Source organism: Mercenaria mercenaria, chromosome 4 (assembly GCF_021730395.1).
Source record: "Mercenaria mercenaria strain notata chromosome 4, MADL_Memer_1, whole genome shotgun sequence".
Classification (NCBI taxonomy): Eukaryota; Metazoa; Mollusca; class Bivalvia; order Venerida; family Veneridae; genus Mercenaria; species Mercenaria mercenaria.
The window spans coordinates 83,658,362-83,680,375 of NC_069364.1; the positions used below are offsets into that span (position 1 = coordinate 83,658,362).

At 34.6% G+C, this 22,014-nt stretch overlaps 1 protein-coding gene across 1 annotated transcript; it reads left to right on the forward strand.

The window, feature by feature from the left end:
* The first annotated feature begins 12,244 nt into the window (after positions 1–12,244).
* Positions 12,245–16,589, forward strand: LOC123553541 (ninjurin-2-like). The gene is made up of 3 exons (XM_045343247.2): positions 12,245–12,416; positions 14,311–14,477; positions 15,326–16,589. The coding sequence occupies exons 1-3, from the start codon at positions 12,407–12,409 to the stop codon at positions 15,713–15,715; spliced, it is 567 nt and encodes a 188-aa protein (XP_045199182.2). The 5' UTR covers positions 12,245–12,406; the 3' UTR covers positions 15,716–16,589.
* Positions 16,590–22,014: the final 5,425 nt, after the last annotated feature.

Here is a 22,014-nt window from a genome sequence, read left to right on the forward strand (position 1 = left end):
CAAACAAAACATGGCGTCCGTTGTAGAGAAACCCTTTTAAAATCCGAATTTCGAATCAGTAATTATATTGTTGGCCTCACACCAGTCTGTAAGTCTAGTAATTAGTACTGATGTAAAAAACTTTGATATTACTGTAAGAAGTGTAATTCCTCTATAATTATCTACGTCATTTTCATCACCTTTTTTAAACAAAGGAATGATTATTCCATCCATCCAAGCAGACGGAAAATAACCACTTGAAAATATAATGTTAAACAAGTCCACCAAATGTGCAGCAAGAATATCCCCAGCCTCAATGAAATATTCATTAATCATGTCATCACTTGAGCCTGCTTGGCGCGCTTTTGGTTTTTAATCGCGCGTTGAACTTCAGCAATTATTATAATAGTGTCTAATTCATCAAAAATAAAGTCATCCGGCGACCTCTTTTTCACTAAAAAATCTTCACTTTCGTCATCAAACGTAATATTGATCTCGTCTGCCAGAGTTTTAAAATAATTAGACTGTTACTTGCAGCAGTGGCGTACTGACATAAGAAATAACAGCGTGTAATAGAGGTGCGAATTGTTTGTATCATGAAAAGATATGTGGCAGACAATTGTATGTTCGACCCATCAGGTGTGATTTACATTGTAATTAAGCTCAATGGACCATACAGGTTATCGGTGTTCTAGCCATCTAGAGTCGAACAATACACAATATTTGAGAAATAAGATCGGGACCGGACGACGAGTTCGAGCGAACGGGAGTATTCGAGCGATCCGGGTTCGAGCATAATGAGACTCGACTATAATATGTTTTATTGGTAATTATTTGCAATACATTTTCACCCATTAATTAATAAATTTGTCAATCAAAAAGTGTTTTATTTAACCAATAGTTTTGCTGATAATTATTTGTTACACCTTTTATCATACCTTAATATACAAGTTTACAAGTTTATTATATTTCATTCCATTAGGCTAAGAAGCCCATGAGGAAAAACATTGCATGGTAGTAATATGACGAACAGTGATATTAACAAATAATATTGAAACTTAATGACAAATGTTCTAAATAGCCGGAGAAGGTTACATGTAATTTTGCTAAATATGCAATTCAAATAACAGAAGTGGTATCTAAATAGTGTGACAGGAAAGGCCGTACCGGCGACAGTAACCATCAGAACAAATCAACACCCTTTACAATATTTACAAATTTATTTACAAAAGATGATTATTAACAATGAATAGATATGAAAAGAAAAAAAAACTGATTATACGAAGAAAAAAAAAAGTTCAGTATCTCTAGATACAAAAGTTCTTATAGTTCCATTCTAATCTGACGTGACACAGTTCTTTAATTTAATTGTGAACTTTAAGTAGCACAAACAAAACATATCTCTAAATTCAGTCCCTTTAAACCGTGAATACGTTGATTCCGTGTTGGCTCTCTATGGTGGTAGGTGATTGCATCCCTGAGCTGACTTCAGAGGATAACAAAAATCAGCGTCTTTGCGGTTTACGGCACAACCATGGGATGTAAGCTCTGCGCTGGGAATATCACATCCAGGCGAGTGAAGACAAGTGAACCCCGGGCATTGTACTTCCGGGTTATGACATCACCAGGAAAAATCGTCTGGCGGAAGAAGCTAAAATATATAACATATGGTAAGCACCATAGCAAAACAAATAAGTCAGGGCATATAACTGCTCCTTTGGGTACCACATACCTCCGTAGGCTCCATAAATAATACGTGCTACTTATACAAAACATATGTGCTACTAAGTTCAAACGTCACATGATTAAAATACGTCACTTATTACTTCCATTATTACAAAGATTACTTACTTAAAAGACTAAAGTTAAAGTATGAAAAAGATATGAAAAGTATATGATGAAACATTATAGATACGAACATGATAAACTGCAGCCATTATTTACAACTACAAATTAACAAAATTCAATGTAAATCAAACGTTATATGATAGTTGGCATCCATATAATATCTAATGCCATACACTACAACGGACATTAATTAGATGTGCTATAGACTGGCACACAATTACAAATTACAATAATATATTACATACATGGTACTAGACTTGCCATATAGATTTAAACATAACAATACAATGCAGTAATGGCGTTCCATAATTAACAAAATGTTTGACATAAGTTTTTGAAACAGTGCTTTACAATTATCACGATACAAATTTCAGTATAAATCTAACATCTTATATAAACGAAACGTTTAGACTCCTCTTTCTAAATAATTTACAAAAGTCTAAAAAATTTAATAAATTATCCTAACATACCGAAACTAGCTAAAATCATGTGCCGAAAAGTAAATGTTACAGAATTCTGTAGAATGAACAAAAATTTACCAAATAAAAATCGTAATGCAAAAATCATACAAAAATCTAACAAATAAATTTCTTACCTCGATCGAGCATAAATTTCTAGCAAGAAAATAATTCAGACATAGATTCGTCTATAATGTCGGAAGGTGGTGTGCGCAAGGCATATCTAGTCCAGTCTATTTAAAGGGTAATGTCCCGCCAAATACTAAATTTCATGGGATTCACGGCCTATGCGTGAACTCTTACTATTTCTATTTTCATGGGATTCACGATATAGCCGGGGAATCTAACTACTTTGGCGCGAATTTAAATTGACAATTTGAGGCCCATTGTAGTGGTTTTGGGGATAAAAACATAAATTACTGAAGTTTATAAAATATCACCTTATTACTGAACAGAATTTAATGAAATTTACATGGACATTTAAGTTATGAAATACAGAAAAACATTAGAGGTATTTTATGCGTGAAATCTGACATTTACCTCAATAACTCAAAAATTTACAAAAAGATGATGCAATACCTGCATTTACACTACAGATAAAATAAGGCCCATATGTCAATTTGTTACACATAGACACATAATTATATGTAACCATACTACAAGAAACATTCTGCCATGTTCATAAACAATGTCATACCTAGAGAAATATATACATATACATATACATAATTAATCATACCTCAAAAACAAGATCACCGTAAACCTTTCACGAAAGCAAAAAGAAAGGTCCAGATGATAATAACTTTACTGTATAAAATATTCCAATTAGTGTTAACATTTTCCCCAAAACGAATAAAGGTCAACATTTTGGAAATATTATATTGATTGAAACATTAACATTTTCAAAATTTGTTTATTTTGTGTTATATTAAATATATTGGCTTAACTACACTGATAAACTACAAATCGAAGTAATGATAAAAGTAAATGATGATTATATAACAGCAGAATATAATAAAAAATAATATGTACTATACTTTGATACTAGGATGGAGAGTTTTCTTTCCTTGTAAAAAAGCGAAGGGTGTTTTGTCCTCCCTGTAAAGTTCAGCGAAAGTTTTTTCGTCCTCCTGGTAAAAATTCGATGGGGGTTTTGTCCGCAGGGGATTTTGTCCTAAACTCCTGAAAATGTTATGTTACATTATCATGAAATCTATTATATTTCGCCAAACTCTATGCAAAAAATAGTAAAATTACGACATGCATTAAAATGATATAGAAATGTATATTTGTTTATCTTTTAAGTTTTTCTTTATAAAAGTTAGCTTCTAAAACCTCTCACCTGGTCCATTCAATATTTTGTAGAGAAGGGTCTATTTCATGGTGAAATGGTACTCTTTTCACGTAACTGCTATTTCCTAATAGTCCCCTAGTCAGCACAATTGCTGTCTTCAAAATGACAAAAATCAAAGAGAAATTAGAAGTTTGAGTAAAAGGGATTATTATCATATTGAGGGGGTTTTGACAACCCCATCATTTCTTCCAAGGTGATTTTGACCAACTAATCATTTCTACCAAGGGGATTTTAACTATCCATTGAAGGGTTTATGACCACCTTGTTATTTCTGCTGATGAGGTTTTGACCACTATGTCATTTTTTGTTCAGACTTTTGACTGAGGGGATTTTGAGCGTTCCCCGTCACGGTATATTGTACGCTCATTTTCGGTATATTATCAGCACTGTTGAGTGTAGTAAGAAAACCTGTTCATTTTTACTGAAATTTAAGTTATTTAAGGTAATGTTTTATCTGGTGCGAGCGGCAGGTTTCACATGAAGACCATTATACTCCTTAAAAATCTATTAATAGGATATATAAAAGTGAAAAATGTCATAACGTTAAAAGGTGGTTTAGTGTTAAGCAATACTAGATTGCACCAAAACTGCATTCCCGGTATTTTTGAGAAAATATGTAGAAAACATGCAAGATAAGCTAATGTACTGCGACATAAAAATGATTCATTATCTGGCGTTACACGGATGCAGATGGACCTGCATACAAAATAAAGCACATTCAAATTCTCCACATATGTTATCATCTGCCTGACTAACCACTACTGATTTACAATTCTAATAATATTATAGATCTAGTATGTTTGTCTCTGTTAAAACACTCTGACGCTAGAATGACGTCATGTTAACGTGTGGTGACGTCAAAGTTTTTGCTGCGACCAAGAAAGAGCGCTTCTTTATTTTATCTACTGTTTTAGATTAAGGGCATACTATTATTAGAATTGAAAAAAAATATAGAAAAATCGTGTTTTAACACTAGATGATTTCTTTTAGGCATTGTTCAACTCGTGTGATTGTGGCTGCCTTTGGTGCTTGGTCAACTGGTTTAAACGATAGATTGAGTTGGGAGTCATCTGCATAAAAGTTGTGGTTTAGACCGTGGTTTCTACAGATGGACCCGACTGGCTTTGTGTACATCGTGTAGAATTTTGGGCCTAGAACATATCCTTGAGGAACACTGAATTTCATAAGAACTGGTTCAGAGAGTTTGCCATCGATGCATACTGTTTGGTAGCGGTCTGTTAGATATGATGCCACCCATTCAAGGGTTTTTTCGGCGAATCCAAAATTAAATTCGAGTCTGTGAAGAAAGGTGTTATGGTCAATGGTGTCGAATGCAGCCGACAGGTCCAACATCACAAGTACTGTGACGTCACCTTTGTCAAGGGATTCGAGAATGTCGTTCTGAACTTTTAACAATGCGGTTTCAGTTGAATGAAATTTTCTGTATGCTGACTGGTTTATTTCATGTAATTGACTGTTCGTCAGATGTTCCTTAATTCTTCTGTTTACCACTTTTTCAAGGATTTTTGAGAGGAATGGCAGATTGGAAACAGGCCTGTAATTCTTGAGTGTGTTTTGGTCAAGACTTGGCTTTTTTAACAATGGTCTTATTCGTGATTTTTAACTGATTCTGACACGATTGCACTTTCTAGAGAGATGTTAACAATTTTCGTCAATATTAGGAGAAGTTCGTTTATACAAGATTTCAAGAGCCATGTAGGAAGAGGGTCTAATTCACATGACTTATTAGCTGACTTTTGAACAGGCTTTTTCACCTCCTCCTCTGTTGCTGGACTGAAACTAGTCAAACGCGCGGTATCACAGAGTGATATGCGTCCGTCTTCTGGAGTAAATGATTCATTCTGATCCTGGGATGCAATATTAGTTCTGATTTTTTCTATTTTATCTATGAAGAAATCGCTGAACTCCTGTGCTAGTAGTTCTGGGTTCTTGCCTGATGGAAGTGCCGCTTCACTTGAGACCGTTCAATGAATGTTTCGTTATTTGAACAAGCTTTTTTGGTATCGTTCACTTGATTCTATTTTTTAGAAGTAAAATCAGTTCTTGCTTTTTTAACTGTTTTACACGATGCGATGATCTGCATACAAAATTAAAGGCACAGTCCAAAGTCTCCCATTTACATTCTGACTTACTTTTCAATTTTAATGTAGAAGTATGCGCTGAAACACCTGGACGCAGATGAGTCATTTAAGTGTGGTGACGTCAGTTTTTGACCAAAGAGCGCTTCTGTATTTCTAATTTTAGATAAGGAATTCGAATTGTAAAAATGATACGGGTTTTGAACCCTGATGTTTTTGGCAAATTCAACTGGGATGATAGATTGTCACCTTTGTGCTATCAACGTAACGATAGATTTTGGATGTCACAAAGTTGTCGTTTAACCGGAGGGGTTTCGTGCAGTATAAATGACCGCGGCATTGGTCATGTGGTATATTTTTCCTTGACTATCCTGATAACACTGAATTTCATAACTGCAGAGATTATAATACTTTTGTCTCTGTGAATGACCACCGTTCAGGGTTATGAACCGTATCGAGCGTGGAGGGTTTCCACATGTTGATGCAGCCACAGTCCAACACCATGTAACTGTGAGTTCACCTTAGTAAGGAATTCTAAATGGAAATTTCAGATCGCAGTTATGATGAATTTCTGTATGCGACGTTTTTTAGTATTTGGCTGTTCCAGATTTCTTATTTTGTTTGACCATTTTTCTTTGTGGGGGAAAGGCATTGAAAACGGCCTGTAATTCTAGTTGTTTGTCAGTACTGACTTTAACATCATCTGATTTTAATGATTCAAACACGATTGCACTAGTTGAATGAACACTTTTACCATTATCAACAAATTTCAAACATTGAGGGTCAATCCCAACTCAGCTGACTTTTGACAGGCTGTTCACCTGCTCTTGTTTGTACTGGAAACAGTCAAACGGCGTATATCGAGTGAATGCGTGCTCTAAAATGTCTTCTGTCACAGCAGTAAGATTGATATTCGAGTATTAAAGTACGGGCTTGTCGTTTTGTTTTCAAGGATCTTATGGGTAAGTGCAACAAATTTTTATATTTTTGGCTTAACTTTTTTGGTGTTCACTATTTATTTGTTGGATAATAATCATTGTTCTTTTTAATCAACATTCTTTGTTGATATTTCTTACTTAAGTGGTACGCGAGTCTGAATTACATTGTACTTCTGGGTTAGTTCAAATTTGGCGTTAATCCTGATGATACCCCAAATTCGTGTAATGTTGTTTTAACACACAGGCCATGATTGTCATTAAAATACTAATCCTTTGATAATTGACAGAGTTTCTTTGTCGGGTCGTAACAACCTTCTGGGTATGTTTTCCAATTTCAATAATTGGCCTCTATTATACTTTATAAAGCACATTATGTTGTGAAATTGTGTTCACTAAAAATATACACTATTTTACAGGTAAAAGCAGTCTATTCTATTGTACATCCAATTGTTTTATTGAATAAAATCCACTATCGAATGAATAAATACAATTAAAAACAAAGAAATGTTATCTACATATATTCATAAAACACTATGCAAAAAATTCCTGGTTCTAAAGTCACTGGTTTTCACAGAATAATCAAAATATCAAGAGCACAAATTTCTGCTGCCAACGCTTGGCGCAATAACAATAACATATAAGATAATAAGATATCCACTTAGTATAGTTTTGCACTGTCCGATCTCCTTGATCTGTTACCGATCCTTTACATTTTAAGAATAAACGCAGTGTGTAAACAAGGTTTTTCGCTTTACACACCTCTCTTGGACAAGAAAGCCGTTTCACTTAAAATTTGAAAGCATCCACATATCGTTTTTTTGTTGATAAGTTATTGCTACAATACGTAGCTGTATTCAATTACTTTATTGTCATCTCTGAAACATAGTTTGAAAACCATACAATTACATTCGTGAAGTACTGCTCGTTTCTTTCAGTTCTGAGAGTATAGTTTCTTTTTGAAATCATATAAATTAAACACTAAAATCTAGTGTTAAGGGTGTAGTAATACCATGCGGAGTGTTTCACTTAAAAACTACCCTGACATGGGATAAAACTGTCAACAAATAGATCCCCACACCCACCCGTGTACAACTGAGTCTAGCGAAATATCCACAGATGAGTGAGAGTCTAGATACTCGCACCGACACAATTATAGGTCATACGGTGACTTTCCAGCTTTTATGGTGGAGGAAGACCCCAGGTGCCCCTCCGTGCATTATTTCATCACGAGCGGGCACCTGGGTAGAACCACCGACCTTCCGTAAGCCAACTGGATGGCTTCCTCACATGAAGAATTCAACGCCCCGAGTGAGGCTCGAACCCACATCGATGAGGGGCAAGTGATTTGAAGTCAGCGACCTTAACCACTCGGCCACGGAGGCCCCGTCAGTACATTATATCATAGTGATAAAAAATTGTCTGGATAAATGATGCATACATGTTCTTTTTTATAAACTATTTACCGAACATTTCCATTAGTCGTATGTATAGTAGACGCAACTTGACCGCGATGGTTGACCTTAGGCTGATTATTCATATCGATTATTACATTATAGTAATCAATGGTGCTTAGGGTAGCCATGTATATTTATATTGAATAAGTGTGTATACATTGCAGTATCAAAGTATATATACTTACATTTGATCAGTTAAAACTTTCAAATACACTAATTTATATTTACATAAATTTATATTTCCTTCTTTTCGTGCAGCTCGTCTTTTACGTACACTCCTTTTCAATAATAGGTTGTGCCTCATTATGTATTATAATGCAAAGGTCAACCATCGGGGTCAAGTTGCGTCCACTATATCTGCACTATATTTTCCCCCTTGAAATGGACTATTATTATAAGATTTCGCCTATGTTCATAACATATAAGATATCCAATGGCCATCGTCCACTAAAATATTTTATCTTTAGATATTTACTTCAAATGTAGAAAACCCTTGTCAAATGTATATATCTTTACTAAATATATATGTTACTTAATTTATAATTAAATGCCATGCAGTAACTGTCGATTGTCAAAACACTTCCATCTTTAAATAGTGGTTGTACACATTTGATACTCTGTTAAGCTTTACATGTATACAGTTTGTACATTTTAAACCTAATGCATAGTACTGTTAATACACATAAATTTTTTAATTTTATGTTTACATAAACTACTAGTATATGTTGTAACTGTTCATGTTTTTATATTCGAAATTTAAATTTGGGTCTTTTATACCTTTAAATAAAGTACGGATGCCTGATTGAAAAAGATTTTTTTAATACAAAACATATTGTTAAATAATTAAATACATAACGACGGTGTCTATCGAAAATCCCGAATAACGAAAATGCCTATTTTTTTCTTTGCCGAATAATGTTCAGCATTTTCCCGCGCACATACTCTCCAAATCTGGGGTCAATTAGCCAATGAGAAAGAGGTGAAACATGAAGAAATAAAATGCCGGATAATGAGAAAAATAGAAAATGCCGATTGATTTCGCTGATTGGAAAAAATGCCGAATAGTGAATTTCAACATTTTCTTAAGTTACAAGTGTCTTTTTGATACTTTTCAGTACTCAAGCACGTAGCTCATCCAAATACCAATTAGCATTGCAAGTATGGATGCTCTGTGCTGTTTACTTTTTTCAGAAATTGATCTGAAAAATTCATTATTCGGTATTTTATTTTTGATTTAGAAAAGGCGGGGAAAACACTAAAAATTATTTTTTGCCTCTCCTGAAAACCAACTTTTTATTTTTCGGGATTTTCGATCGACACCGTCGATAAATTTCCACATTTTATACATTGAAAAAAAACAGCGAAGTGCTACTATTTTTCTACGCAATATTTTGGCCTATCGCTTTTCACCGCAAATGACACGATCGCGGGAAATAGATTGCAACATCTTTCCATGTTTCGAATTGCGCCTACTATCTGCTATTTTTTGAGATTGCAACCTTTTTACATATTTCACATTGCGTCTAGCCCTACTATCTGATATTGCTTGAGATCGCAACTTCTTTCCATGTTTCACATTGCGCCTACTATCTGATATTGCTTGAGATTGCAACTTCTTTCCATGTTTCAAATTGCGCCTACTATCTGATATTGCTTGAGATTGCAACTGCGCCTACTATCTGATATTTTTGAGATTGCAACATCTTTCCATGTTTCACATCGCGCCTTTATCTGATATTTTTGTTGAGATTCCATCTTCTTTCCATGTTTCACATTGCGCCTACTATCTGATATTGCTTGAGATTGCAACTGCGCCTACTATCTGATATTTTGGAGATTGCAACATCTTTCCATGTTTCGAATTGCGCCTACTATCTGATATTGCTTGAGATTGCAACTGCGCCTACTATCTGATATTTTTGAGATTGCAACATCTTTCCATGTTTCACATTGCGCCTTTATCTGATATTTTTGTTGAGATTCCATCTTCTTTCCATGTTTCACATTGCGCCTTTTATCTGGTATCTTTTGAGATTGCAACTTCTTTCCATGTTTCAAATTTCGTCTACTATCTGATATGTTTCGTTTGTAGAAATGATACACCAATTTTGGTTTTTAACTCTTTTCCTGCTGGACACGATTGATCCTGCTTTTGCGACCAGTGTAGATCATGATCCGCCTGCAAATGACCTGCTCTGTTTGCCATTCAGTCAGTATATGCACCCCTTTTAGAAGTTGATGGTGCTGTCCAAAATGAAAGATGGGCAAGTTCAGTATAGAAATCTAGCAGCGTAAGGGTTAAACAAACACTCACCTAACCAAAAATCGACAGTTTTCGGAAAGTTGGCGCTAAAAGTTTAACGGTATGGCTGTCTTTGTCAAATAATAATATTAGAATTTTTTTTTGTTTTATAATGCGTTTGATAAAATTAAGTAAGATTTTATTCCTATAATTTAATGAGTTTGAACACTACACCATTTTTAAAGTTCCATAAGGTTTTCAATTTTATGTTAAAAACAGATGAAACAGCTCTACAAATAGATGCTATGCAAAATTACATGATTAGAAAATCGCTACTTTTAATACTGCACATAAACTTTTGCAGTTTAAGTCATAAAGGGAGGTAACCAAAAACAATATGTTACTCTCTCCTGTGTTAAAGAATATTCAAACCTTTGACAAATATGACAGAAAATAATTATCAGAAGTAGGTTTTAACAAGAAATTATGATATTTTATGTTTACAACGAAAAAGGTGACAGCCATACTATACACAAAGGCATTATGAGCCCTTAAATGTCAATGACGACCTTTAATTTCTTAGAAGGTATTTTTTTCTCCGATCATCATTTTGTTAGTATGATCTGTCTAAAATCAGAAGATGACATAATAGTCAGCGTATTGTGATTTAAATACTTGTACTTTTTGCACTTTATACGAGATATTTCCTAAAAAGAACATTTAGTGCAAAAAATTAAAAAAATGCTGGTGTTAGTACAAATGAACACACTTATTTTTGATTGGTTTATTGGTGGAAGACCGAGATATTTGTGAACAGAACAAAACAGAACAAATACTTTATTAAGACTTAGTACATCGTCTGCGAAACATATCCTTTACATATATAATGCAAACGTGACAATAAACATGGCATAAGGAATACTGTATATTTAGTATTTTAGACTTGAATATATTTACAGATACAATAGAAAACATGTGGAGAATGAACATGAAATATCATCGTTCGACAGTTACAATTACATTTCTGATAGTTAGAGCTTCCGTTACATATCTAGATAATTGAATAAGTTCGGTTTTGTTATTAGAATTTAGGAGCTGTATAAACTTATACGCTGTAGGACGTCTAAAATATTTACTATTTAAGAATGTCTTTTTAATATCAGCGTAACATCTATATATATACAAACAAAATGGTATTCGTCTTCAAAGTCTAAATTATTGCAACATAGACAATATCTTTCCTCCCGAGGAATTTGATTTCTAATATATCTGCCAGTCTGTATTCTGGTCTGCACTGTTCGCTATTTAGTCAGTAAATTTCCAGTGAACACCCCATCAAATAATAAATGGTACTGCCCAAATTGAATGATGGACCAGTCCATTTTAGAAATTTAGCATGGCAAGAAACATAACTCCATCCTGCTTTTTGCAAGAGTTATGGCCCCTTTTGATCTTAGAAAATATCAGATTTATTGATTAAGTTTTATATTTAGGTCAACTTCTCTCCTAAACTATCAAAGCTATTGTTGTAAGAGTTAAATTCACTCAAAAACAAATACTTATTTATACCGTCCGAATGATCAAACATATATATGAATCCATAGTCATTATGCTACTATATCCTGTCCACACGGTACATTCTTTGCAAAATGTAAAGAAAACAACAAAGGCATATGTTACATTTATTCTACTTTAGCTGGAACAAAGAAGGACAATTTCTTTGTGTTTTAGTTATATATAGATTTATCATTGAAATTGGGGCTTCAATGATAAAACGTGTGTTATCGAAGCTTATATTTATTTTGTATCAAATAGCTTTTCACTTTTGATTAATTTGATCCAATATATTTATTCTTATCGTGCCATATATCTATTAGGAAAACTTATTTTTAAAAGTTATGTCAGCACAGTGTTTTGCGTCGTAAAATGGATTTAAAGTAAGAAACCCCAATATAATAACAATGAAAATATACATATTTTTGTGCGGAACTTAACTAGGGTAGACACGTCTTGCTGATTAATTTCTGACAGAAAATGAGTGCAGGTATTAAATTTTCAAATTATACTTAATCACATAAAAACCTCACAGTTCAATGTTTTAGTACTTTTATCATGCAATGTGGACAAATACATATTTCTGTCTACCTTTGATAAATCTATTTTGATAAATACAAGTAAAAAGTTATAAAACAATTTTACGAGACAAAGAAACTGATCAATATATGTATGATACATACAAGAAAAGTTTGTTATAGTACATGTTAATTTACGCACTGGACAATACACGGCTGAAAAATACGTAATGTTTCAAATAAACAGCGTACAGTGCCCGAAGTAATAGCGCAACATCGCGATATGTTTAAAACAATTTCCTTTAAACATAATTTGATAACCGTTAGAAAACATAGCTCCTAATCTTCAATGACTGACAAGGTTGGCTGTGTGTAAAAGCCAGTCAGCAACCCGTTTATTATGCACATAAATGAGACTGGAATATCTACGAATTGCGCTTACTGGTATACCATCGACTAAGCACGTGGTAAGGAGAAGCACTTCAATTTAGAAAGAGTCTGTTTGGGTTTATGTACTGCTACAGCTGTTCCCAGTTTGCCAGTGCATTTGCGATTGCTCGGGAAGCTCGAACACTTTGGTATTTTTTCTGTTAAAGAAAAATCTTATCGTTAAACCGAACCGTTGAGACGGACAAGAATGACACATTTCATCTCAAGACAATTGAAAAAGAATGATAGATTTAGACGATGCTATAACAAAGACCATTGCTTTAAGAATGACTAAACAAAGAAATTTAAGTGACTGCCTTATCAAGTGTTTTTCGTTCAGTTACGTTTTTCACGCAAAAACCCATTTTGTAAAATTATTGATATTCGTGGGTGACAAAGTTTCGTTGATGTTTTTAGTTTTCATCATTCTCAACAAATATGTAACCCCATCATTTTAATACCGAAGCTTGAAATTCACGAATTCATATTCAACAAAATTAGCCATTTTGCCAAAACCCCACGGAATTGCACGTCAATGAAACAAAATGACTTCGCAGTATCATCATATAGCAGCTAATTTGTACAAATGAGCCGTGCCATGAGAAAACCAACATAGTGGGTTTGCGACCAGCATGGATCCAGACCAGCCTGCGCATCCGCGCAGTCTGGTCAGGATCCATGCTGTTCGCTTTAAAAGCCTATAGCAATTAGAGAAACCGTTAGCGAACAGCATGGATCCTGACCAGACTGCGCGGATGCGCAGGCTGGTCTGGATCCATGCTGGTCGCAAACCCACTATGTTGGTTTTCTCATGGCGCAGCTCAAATGTACTACTGTTTTACACGAGTGTGTGATCATATTGAATTTATTATACGAATAAAACAATAAACTGCGAGGATCTGTCGAAATCAGATTGCAACATATATTAGATATAAAAAAAGTCACAAATCAATATAATTTCAAGCTGAAATTTGAAGAGCGGTAAATAGAAATGTTGAAACAGATAGTTACGTAGTATTTCCTTTGCCTGATCAACACACAATTTCAAAGATTAGATTGGTGGCTTCTTTAATGAATTAGACCAATAATTATATCTTGTAGCTGCCTAAATGTCGAAACAACCAACATTCTTCTTTGACGTAACTGTAATTACGCTCGACAATTTCCTTGCTATAATGTAATCTCCAAAAAAATCTACTTCGGTATTTTTCGGCCGTAACTATAGCGGTTTCCCGTATTAGCCTGGAAATACCATATCACATACGGAGAAAACATTATCAAATGGAGGCACAATCTGAATGCTTGATTCGGTCGACAACAGAAAACGCTTAGTTTCCGTTACTGCTTTTGTCCTATTACATTTGTGGAAATCCCATTTCATTCGTTTTGAACTATATTGACAAACCATCATGCAAAAAAAGAATGACATTTTTGTAGACAGCGCATTGAATGGTGGCCCAAAAGAAATGGGATATGAGAGCGGTATGACCGCACTTCCGGCAGCAGATAATACAGCAGCGAAAGCACCTGAAGACAAGGCGGATACATTGACTGTACATATGAATAGTGTTCATCTAGGAGAGGAAGAAGTTGATACAGGCAAGGTATCTACAATAAGTTGAATATGTTGATTAACAAAACCGCTATATTTTGTAGTAGGGAATCTCCAACTTTGCTATTAAATGTAAAGTAAATTGAACTAAAAATTGGTATTTGTTAAGGTCGCGGCCACATAGCACAGGAGGTGGTTTGGGTTCTACAGGGTGTCGATCGAAACTTCTCATCACACTAGTTCAAATAAATTTACACCTTTCAGCACAATCGAGTTCAAATGAATAAATGTAAATAGTACTATAGTATAAATTAAGGTTATTAACTGGGCTAAAGATAAGAATGTATAGATGCGGACTAATTAGAGACACTGCTTTTTTACTGTCGTATTATATATGAAACACTTTACTGTTTAATAGTTTTCTGTAATTAACTTACAGAAGTTTTGGTTTAGCTGTTGCATTAGAACAAATGTTTTGAAAAAAAAATGAAGTAATACAGCCTCTTAAAACAAATCAGTTTGACTTAAAAAAATCTCCTGAAATTGTGTCGTTGCTCATCATAGAAAGTAGGGAACAATACTGCAGATACAGAGATGAAACGAGTTCAATTAACCGGTAAGTTTTTTTTCTCCACGACTTTTTGGCTGGAGATAACTATTAGTGTCCTGGAACCAAACGATGTTTTGTCTGCATATGGCTCATATCTAAAACGTTATGAGTCGCTTGTGGTGAACAAGTAACCAAATTCTCTGAAAGAAATGATATAAATTTGAAAAACGTGAAAACCCCATATCGAAGAAAGAAACGGTCAAAACAGCCAATTTATTCCTATATATAAAACACGAACATATTGCATTAACAAAATTTAGTTTAACTAAATGAAAACACTTTTTTTTCAGAACCTACAACCTGCCCCAGCTCCTAACGCTTATGTTGGTAAGCGCAACTTTATTCACCAACTGATGGACGTCGCTCTTATGATGGCCAATGTGTCTCAGCTAAAAGCACTTCTTGCCTCGGAGAACAACAAATACTACTACCTTCTCCTCACATTCATTTGCATGTCTATCGGCCTGCAAGTAATTTTCACCATCTGCATGCTAGTTATCTGGTCTGTCGAAAAAACTCTGGAAGAACAAAGCAAACCTGAAATATTACCTAAAGAACCAGGTCCACAAATAGAACGGAAGAAATGGCTTGCCCAATGGCTGGACAGATCTGGCAGTATTCTCGTTCTCTTTATAATTGTGTCAAACGTTTTCATCGCTGGATTTGGTGTGGAAAGTTAGAACAACAGCAGCCCAAAATAAACCATTAAATGTTACAAAGGACAACACAGTTCTACAAAGCCGTAATAAACGCCTTTCGACGATATTTCTAAAAATGACACAGAATAAGATAACTTTTGAATTATATTTACAAACGAATCTAGACGAAATACAATATGCAAAATTATTCAAATTCATTCGAAATTTATATACATGTATATACATGTATGTATGATAAGGAAATCCGTTTTGTAAACCCACTACATTGTTGGTCGTAGTTCCAATGATTTATAGTTAAACTTGTGCTTAGTTGATAGGTAGCGAAAGGGACACTTAAATTAATGCCGCAACTTTCATAATTGTTTCTGTGATATTTGATTTGAAGAATAATTGCGTTTGTCTCACTGCAATGTATTTCATGCTGAATTTTACACTTCAACGAATATGGCTACATTGTCGCCATCTGAATGATGCAATGTGATTACAAATGACTGTGTCCTTATATTTTGGTGCCACAGAAAACGTTGCCTTTGTCTGGTAATTATTGTTTAGCAACAACTCAACATTTTAGATGTATGTGACTGTAACTGAGTCTACATGAAAATGGAACATTAGCACAGACTGACTGTTGTAATAACTTTGGTGGTATTAGAGTATGTACACATATACAAGAACAATCTGTTTCGTAGTCAATGACTTTCTTATTTTGTAAGTTTCTGTTGTCTTACGGGTTTAAAGTGTATGTAAATATGAATTATCTGTTTTGTATGCTTTCTTACAATTTGTTTTTTAATCAGTCATCCATAATGCTGTATAAGAAGTGTAACTATTACTTGGATGTTGTGTTTTTTCCTTTGACAAATCAAACTTTATTATTAAATCGAAATCAAATTATTTTTCTCATTTATTTACAATTTTATATCATCTTTAGCTTCAAAATTGATTTGACAAATAAAATTACTAAAACTCCTAATCAGATGGTGGAGATCTTAGATACATTTTGAAAGGATTTAATGTAATTAGTGTCGACTAAATAGGTATTCACATCCATATATAATTGATTACATAGACAATATCGCGCGTGTCTATTGCAAAATTCCGTTCGTTTAGCGTCATAATATCGGATATGTGTGTCTATAATCAAATCATATCGGATTGTCAAGTATTTTCGAATGTTGTCATGGGTACAAACAACAGATTGGATACAAAGACACAAATATATGTACGAACGAGTAATAGTTGTATATTTAAAACAAGAACGACGTTTACGGGTCCATTCAAGACTGCAACGAAACTGTAATGAAAACCGTTTCTATATGATTTCGAGTTTCATTAAAATCTATGTGGCTCATTCAAATATGCCACGGACTCTGCCGTTGTAGAACGTATTGTAATATAATGTTATTAATCAAGCAATTTCATAATGGCCTTGTTATTTGTCCAAAGGTTGTCGTATTGGCTCGAGGCCGTAGGCCGAGGGCCAATACGACTGCCCGAGGACAAATAACTAGGTAATATTATTATTCAACTTTCGACTGTTGGCGGTAAAAGTATAAGAACTTTGTGAGTTACCTTATGGTAGCTCTGCACGTTATACCACAGTCACACATATGGCGCGGATAGCTACGTTTAGCTACGGACAGAAACGTAGTAATCCGTATCGATCCGTACTTGAGCCGTACGGACTGGTACGGATTGATACGGGTTACTACTTTAAGGTACGACTCAGGTACGGATCGTTACGGATCGATACGGATTACTACGTTTCTATCCGTGGCTAGACGTAGCTATCCGCGCCGTATGTGTGACTGGGGTATTAAGGTGAAAGATCTTGACAAGTTGTTTAGACTCATTTTAGAAATCATAATCATTTTAGCCGGTAAAACTTAATGAGTTGTATGTAGGTACTAGAGAATAATTTTTTAGAGATATTTTTGATGTGATATAATCAAGAGTAGATAGAACTTACCTTTGTTTTTTGAATGTCCTTTTTGAATTCTGATTTATTTTCTTTAGTGAGTTATCTTATCATATGAATTGTGGTAAAACTGCTTTTAAGTCATTTCCTTTTAGGCTGCATGCAACGAGACACAAAATTGTACACATATGTGTTGATCAAGATAATACAACCAACCAAGCACATATAATACACTCCCATGCCTCGTTTAATTCTTATGCAGTTCACAACTGACACTCTTGGTCGCCAATTTATTCATCCACTTTCCAGTATTTGAATCGCTATTTATCATTGCACAGATAGTCCATAATATCAAAATGTCTGCTAAAACTAAGTCTCATCCTTTAAATTAATCTGAGTTTCCGTATTTTCACATTATTTTCCTTGACAACTGCCAGAATTTCTGACAGGAAACACTTGCATTTTACACAGTACCGAATAAGTGAAAATATCGTTGTAATCTATGATTGAAGGCGTACATCCGCTCAGTCATACTTGGTTATTACATGAACATGTCAGATTATTTTTTGTCAAAATGTGAAAAAAAACCTGTAATCTATAAGGTTAAAGGTCAGTAATTCAAATCCTTCTTTGTTTCATATAAAAAACAACAACTTCAGATCGTCTTTACTTTTCTTTAGAGAACATCACTTTTTCCTACACCTATTTTTCATGAAAGTTCTATCACAAATAAACGAAAAAATGAAAAGAAAATAGGGGGTTATGTAGTTCCTAGTGAAATGCCAGTCAGTTGTGGTCTGCTACCCTAAAAATGGCGCATATTTGTTCTCGTCCGCGCAGTAAACACCTACTTCCGGTTTCGATCTGCAAAACTTGCCATGTGGGGTGTATGAACATGAAAACCGTCTCATTTCATGCAGAATGTATTCTAGTAGTGAAAAATGGTGATTAAAGCACTCATTCTACACGAATTTGCGCAAAAAATGGGAAAATTAGGATCTATTTATTATGGACTTCTTTCGAACACCACGGAAGCACATTTTCGACCGAATTACTGACCTTATTCCTATAACTCTGATGTAAAACAAAATGGCGTCATTTAAAAATCTAACGGAAATGAGTTCTCCGTATTGGCCCTCTCTTTTAAACCAATCAAAATGCTTGAATTCCGTATTGGCCCTGTTTTCTCATATTGGCCCTGTTTTTCTCATATTGGCTCAGTTATGTTTTGTATTATTGTTTCATATGATGTTTGCAATATACAGTCTGTAATATTGTAAAGTTGAATAATAATGTCTTATATTACATCTGTTGCCGCAGTAAATAACTGAAAGTTTGCTGAATACATTTCGAAAGACAGCACTGCAAAATTGGGCCAACTATCATGTAAATTTGTTTCCCGACAGACAATGGTAATCTTTTTTATGCATGTTTTAAAATGATATCTAATAGTTTTATACCTTAATGCCTTATTAACCACAATACTTCACTCAGTGTTAGGGTAAGTTACAAATCCGGGAAAGGATCATCCAGTTTACTTTACTGAAGGTGAAAGCTGTTTGTCTAAAATCGATATATTATGTTAAAATAAACAATGAATAATTTTACTGAAGATGAGAATCTGACATATATCAAGTAAATCAATAAGTAATTATTCGTTCAAAATAATTCTGAGAAGACAATTTCTGAGTGTGTAGAGATGGAAAAAAAACTTCTTAAAATATTTTAAAGATTGTTTTAGCATTATTGTGAATGATAGCATGCAAAGTGTGTATTAGTTAAATGAATGAATAAATACTTACACTATTAATAAAATAGGGGTCTCCAAGGCCGAGTAATTAAGGCCGCCGACTTCGAATCACTTGCCCCTATTCGATGCGGGTTCTGGGCGTTGAATTCTTTATGTGAGGACCACATCCAGCTGGTTTACGGAAGGTCAGTGGCTTTACCTAGGTGCCCCACCGTGATGAAATAATGCAAGGTTCTTCCTCCTCCATCAAAAGCTAGAAACTCGCCATATGACCTATAATTGTGTCGATGTGACGTTAAACCCAACAAAAACAGTAGCAGAAAACATACAAAAAAAAAACTAAAAAAAAAACCAACAAAAAAAAAAAACAACAAGAAAACAAACCAGTAATACAATACAGAAAAAGAACACGTGGATCAAAACATGTGTACGAATTAAAAAAACAAACCTTTTTTTGTTCCTATATCATCTCACCAAAATCTTATAAAAACAGAAAAATAATAAATAGATTTCTTCTAAATAAAACTTGGCATAACAGACTTTTCTGATCAAAACCGTCAAAAGCTTTAGATTTTAGTGACCATATTGCTTACAACTTGTATTCTTATGAACATAGATCCCGCAAAAGGAGATACTGTTTTCTAGCGTTGATATGATGTTAAATGATGCATCTTATCCAGCTGTTTATGACAAACAAATTCCCGGTCGGAATGTTGGGATAATACACGTGTATTAACGTCTGAAGAAGACCATTGAAATGCTTGTGACCGAGACCGAAGGCATAAAAACATGACACGACGACTAAATGTACTGTTTTCTTATGTAATGACTTTACGATTCCGGTACATTTCCAAATTCAGTCTGTTGTTCTTAGAAACGGTAAACATGTTTTAAATATCCATAACCGGGGTCAACAAATCAACAACAATATAACAAAAGCATGTACTGAAGGCTTTTTATTTCTCGTTACAAACATGACATTACCCATAATTTTGCATATTACTTAAAACATTTGGCAAACAGGAAAACGAACTTTACTTTCGAATTATTCATACGAACACATTTCGAGTACGGATGAGTACGAACGTAATGACAAGCTATCAAAATTGATATGAACTGTGCGACAAAATAGAAAAAAAAAACAACATACCCATTGATACTTACCAAACACATGAATACGATTCCTAAAATCAAACAATCGCACAAGTTACACGCAATTCAAAATATTCATGGTTATCGACAAAAATGAACTACGCTGATGTTCAAAAAAGGTATGGAGCGAGTAAGTACATTGTTTGGAGGCAGTGCGATTTGGGTTGGTAACTGATAATGGATTAGATTGCATCGTGTTTGCTACAAAAAGGTTATTAGGCCTAAAAAAAAATTCTTTGTTTCCGGTAACATGCTAAAAAAATTAGGGTAGGTAGGTCGGAAAAACTTTGTTTTTTGGATTTTTTTTGAAGGGAGACCTTTCGGAAATTATTTTTGTGTCAAAAAATGAATACAAATGGGGGGGGGGGGGGGTTGTGCCTCTCGAGCATCAGTAAGTTGATTTATAACATCACTGACCATGTTTAAAGCATAAAAAGTGCAGTATTGCAACTTTTTGTCAAAAAGTTGAAAAAAATGTTCTCCAAGGCCATAAAAACATTTAGGGTCGGGCCAAAAATTTAGGGTAGGTCGGGATACCGGAAACAAACAATTTCTTTTTTACGCCTTATGGAAGAAACAAGTCACAGATACCAGATTTCCGTCTGCGCAAGGATATATCCGTTCCTGGAAAATCATTTCAAAAATAAAATCATGTATTAACAGTATGTGATTTGCCTTTTTTTTGTACACGATTTTTCCCCCTTTTAATACATGGGCGATTTCAGTAAAAACAAGAGCTGTCACTATTGGTGACAAATGCCCCCGAAGCGTGCCCAAGAATGCTACAGTTGTCTGCGCAAATATCACATATCATTTCGTGACATTGACCTTGTCCTAAGAGACCCGGGTCTTAAGCGTGACACACCTTCTCAATATGGTTAACATTTGTTTCAAATTATTTTCAAATCCCTTGATAAATGGCAGAGTTATGGACCAGACAAGAAACACCTCTGACTTTCAAGTGTGACCTTGACCTTGGAGCTAGGGGTCTGAATCTTGTGCATGACACTTCATCTCATTATAGGGAACATTTATGCCAAGTAATTTTAAAATCCCTTCATCGATGGCAGAGTTATGGACCGGAAAAGAAACAGACCATGTTAACATTTAACATCTAAGTGTTACCTTGACCTTAGAGCTAGGGGTCTTGATCTTGCACATGACACGTCGTCTCATGATGGGGAACATTTATGCCAAGTAATTTTAAAACCCCTTGATGAATGGCAGAGTTATGGACCGGACACGAAATAGACACCGTTAACCTTTGATTTCTAAGTGTGACCGTGACCTTGGATCTAGGGGTATGGGTCTTGCGCATGACACGTCGTCTCATTATGGTAAACATTTATGCTAAGTTATTTATTAAATCCCTTTATGGATGGCAGAGTTATAGACCGGACACTAAACAGGCCGTGTTAACCTTTGCCCTCTAAGTGTGACCTTGACCTTGGTGCTAGGGGTTTGGGACTTGTGCATGACACGTTAGACGGACTCGATTTA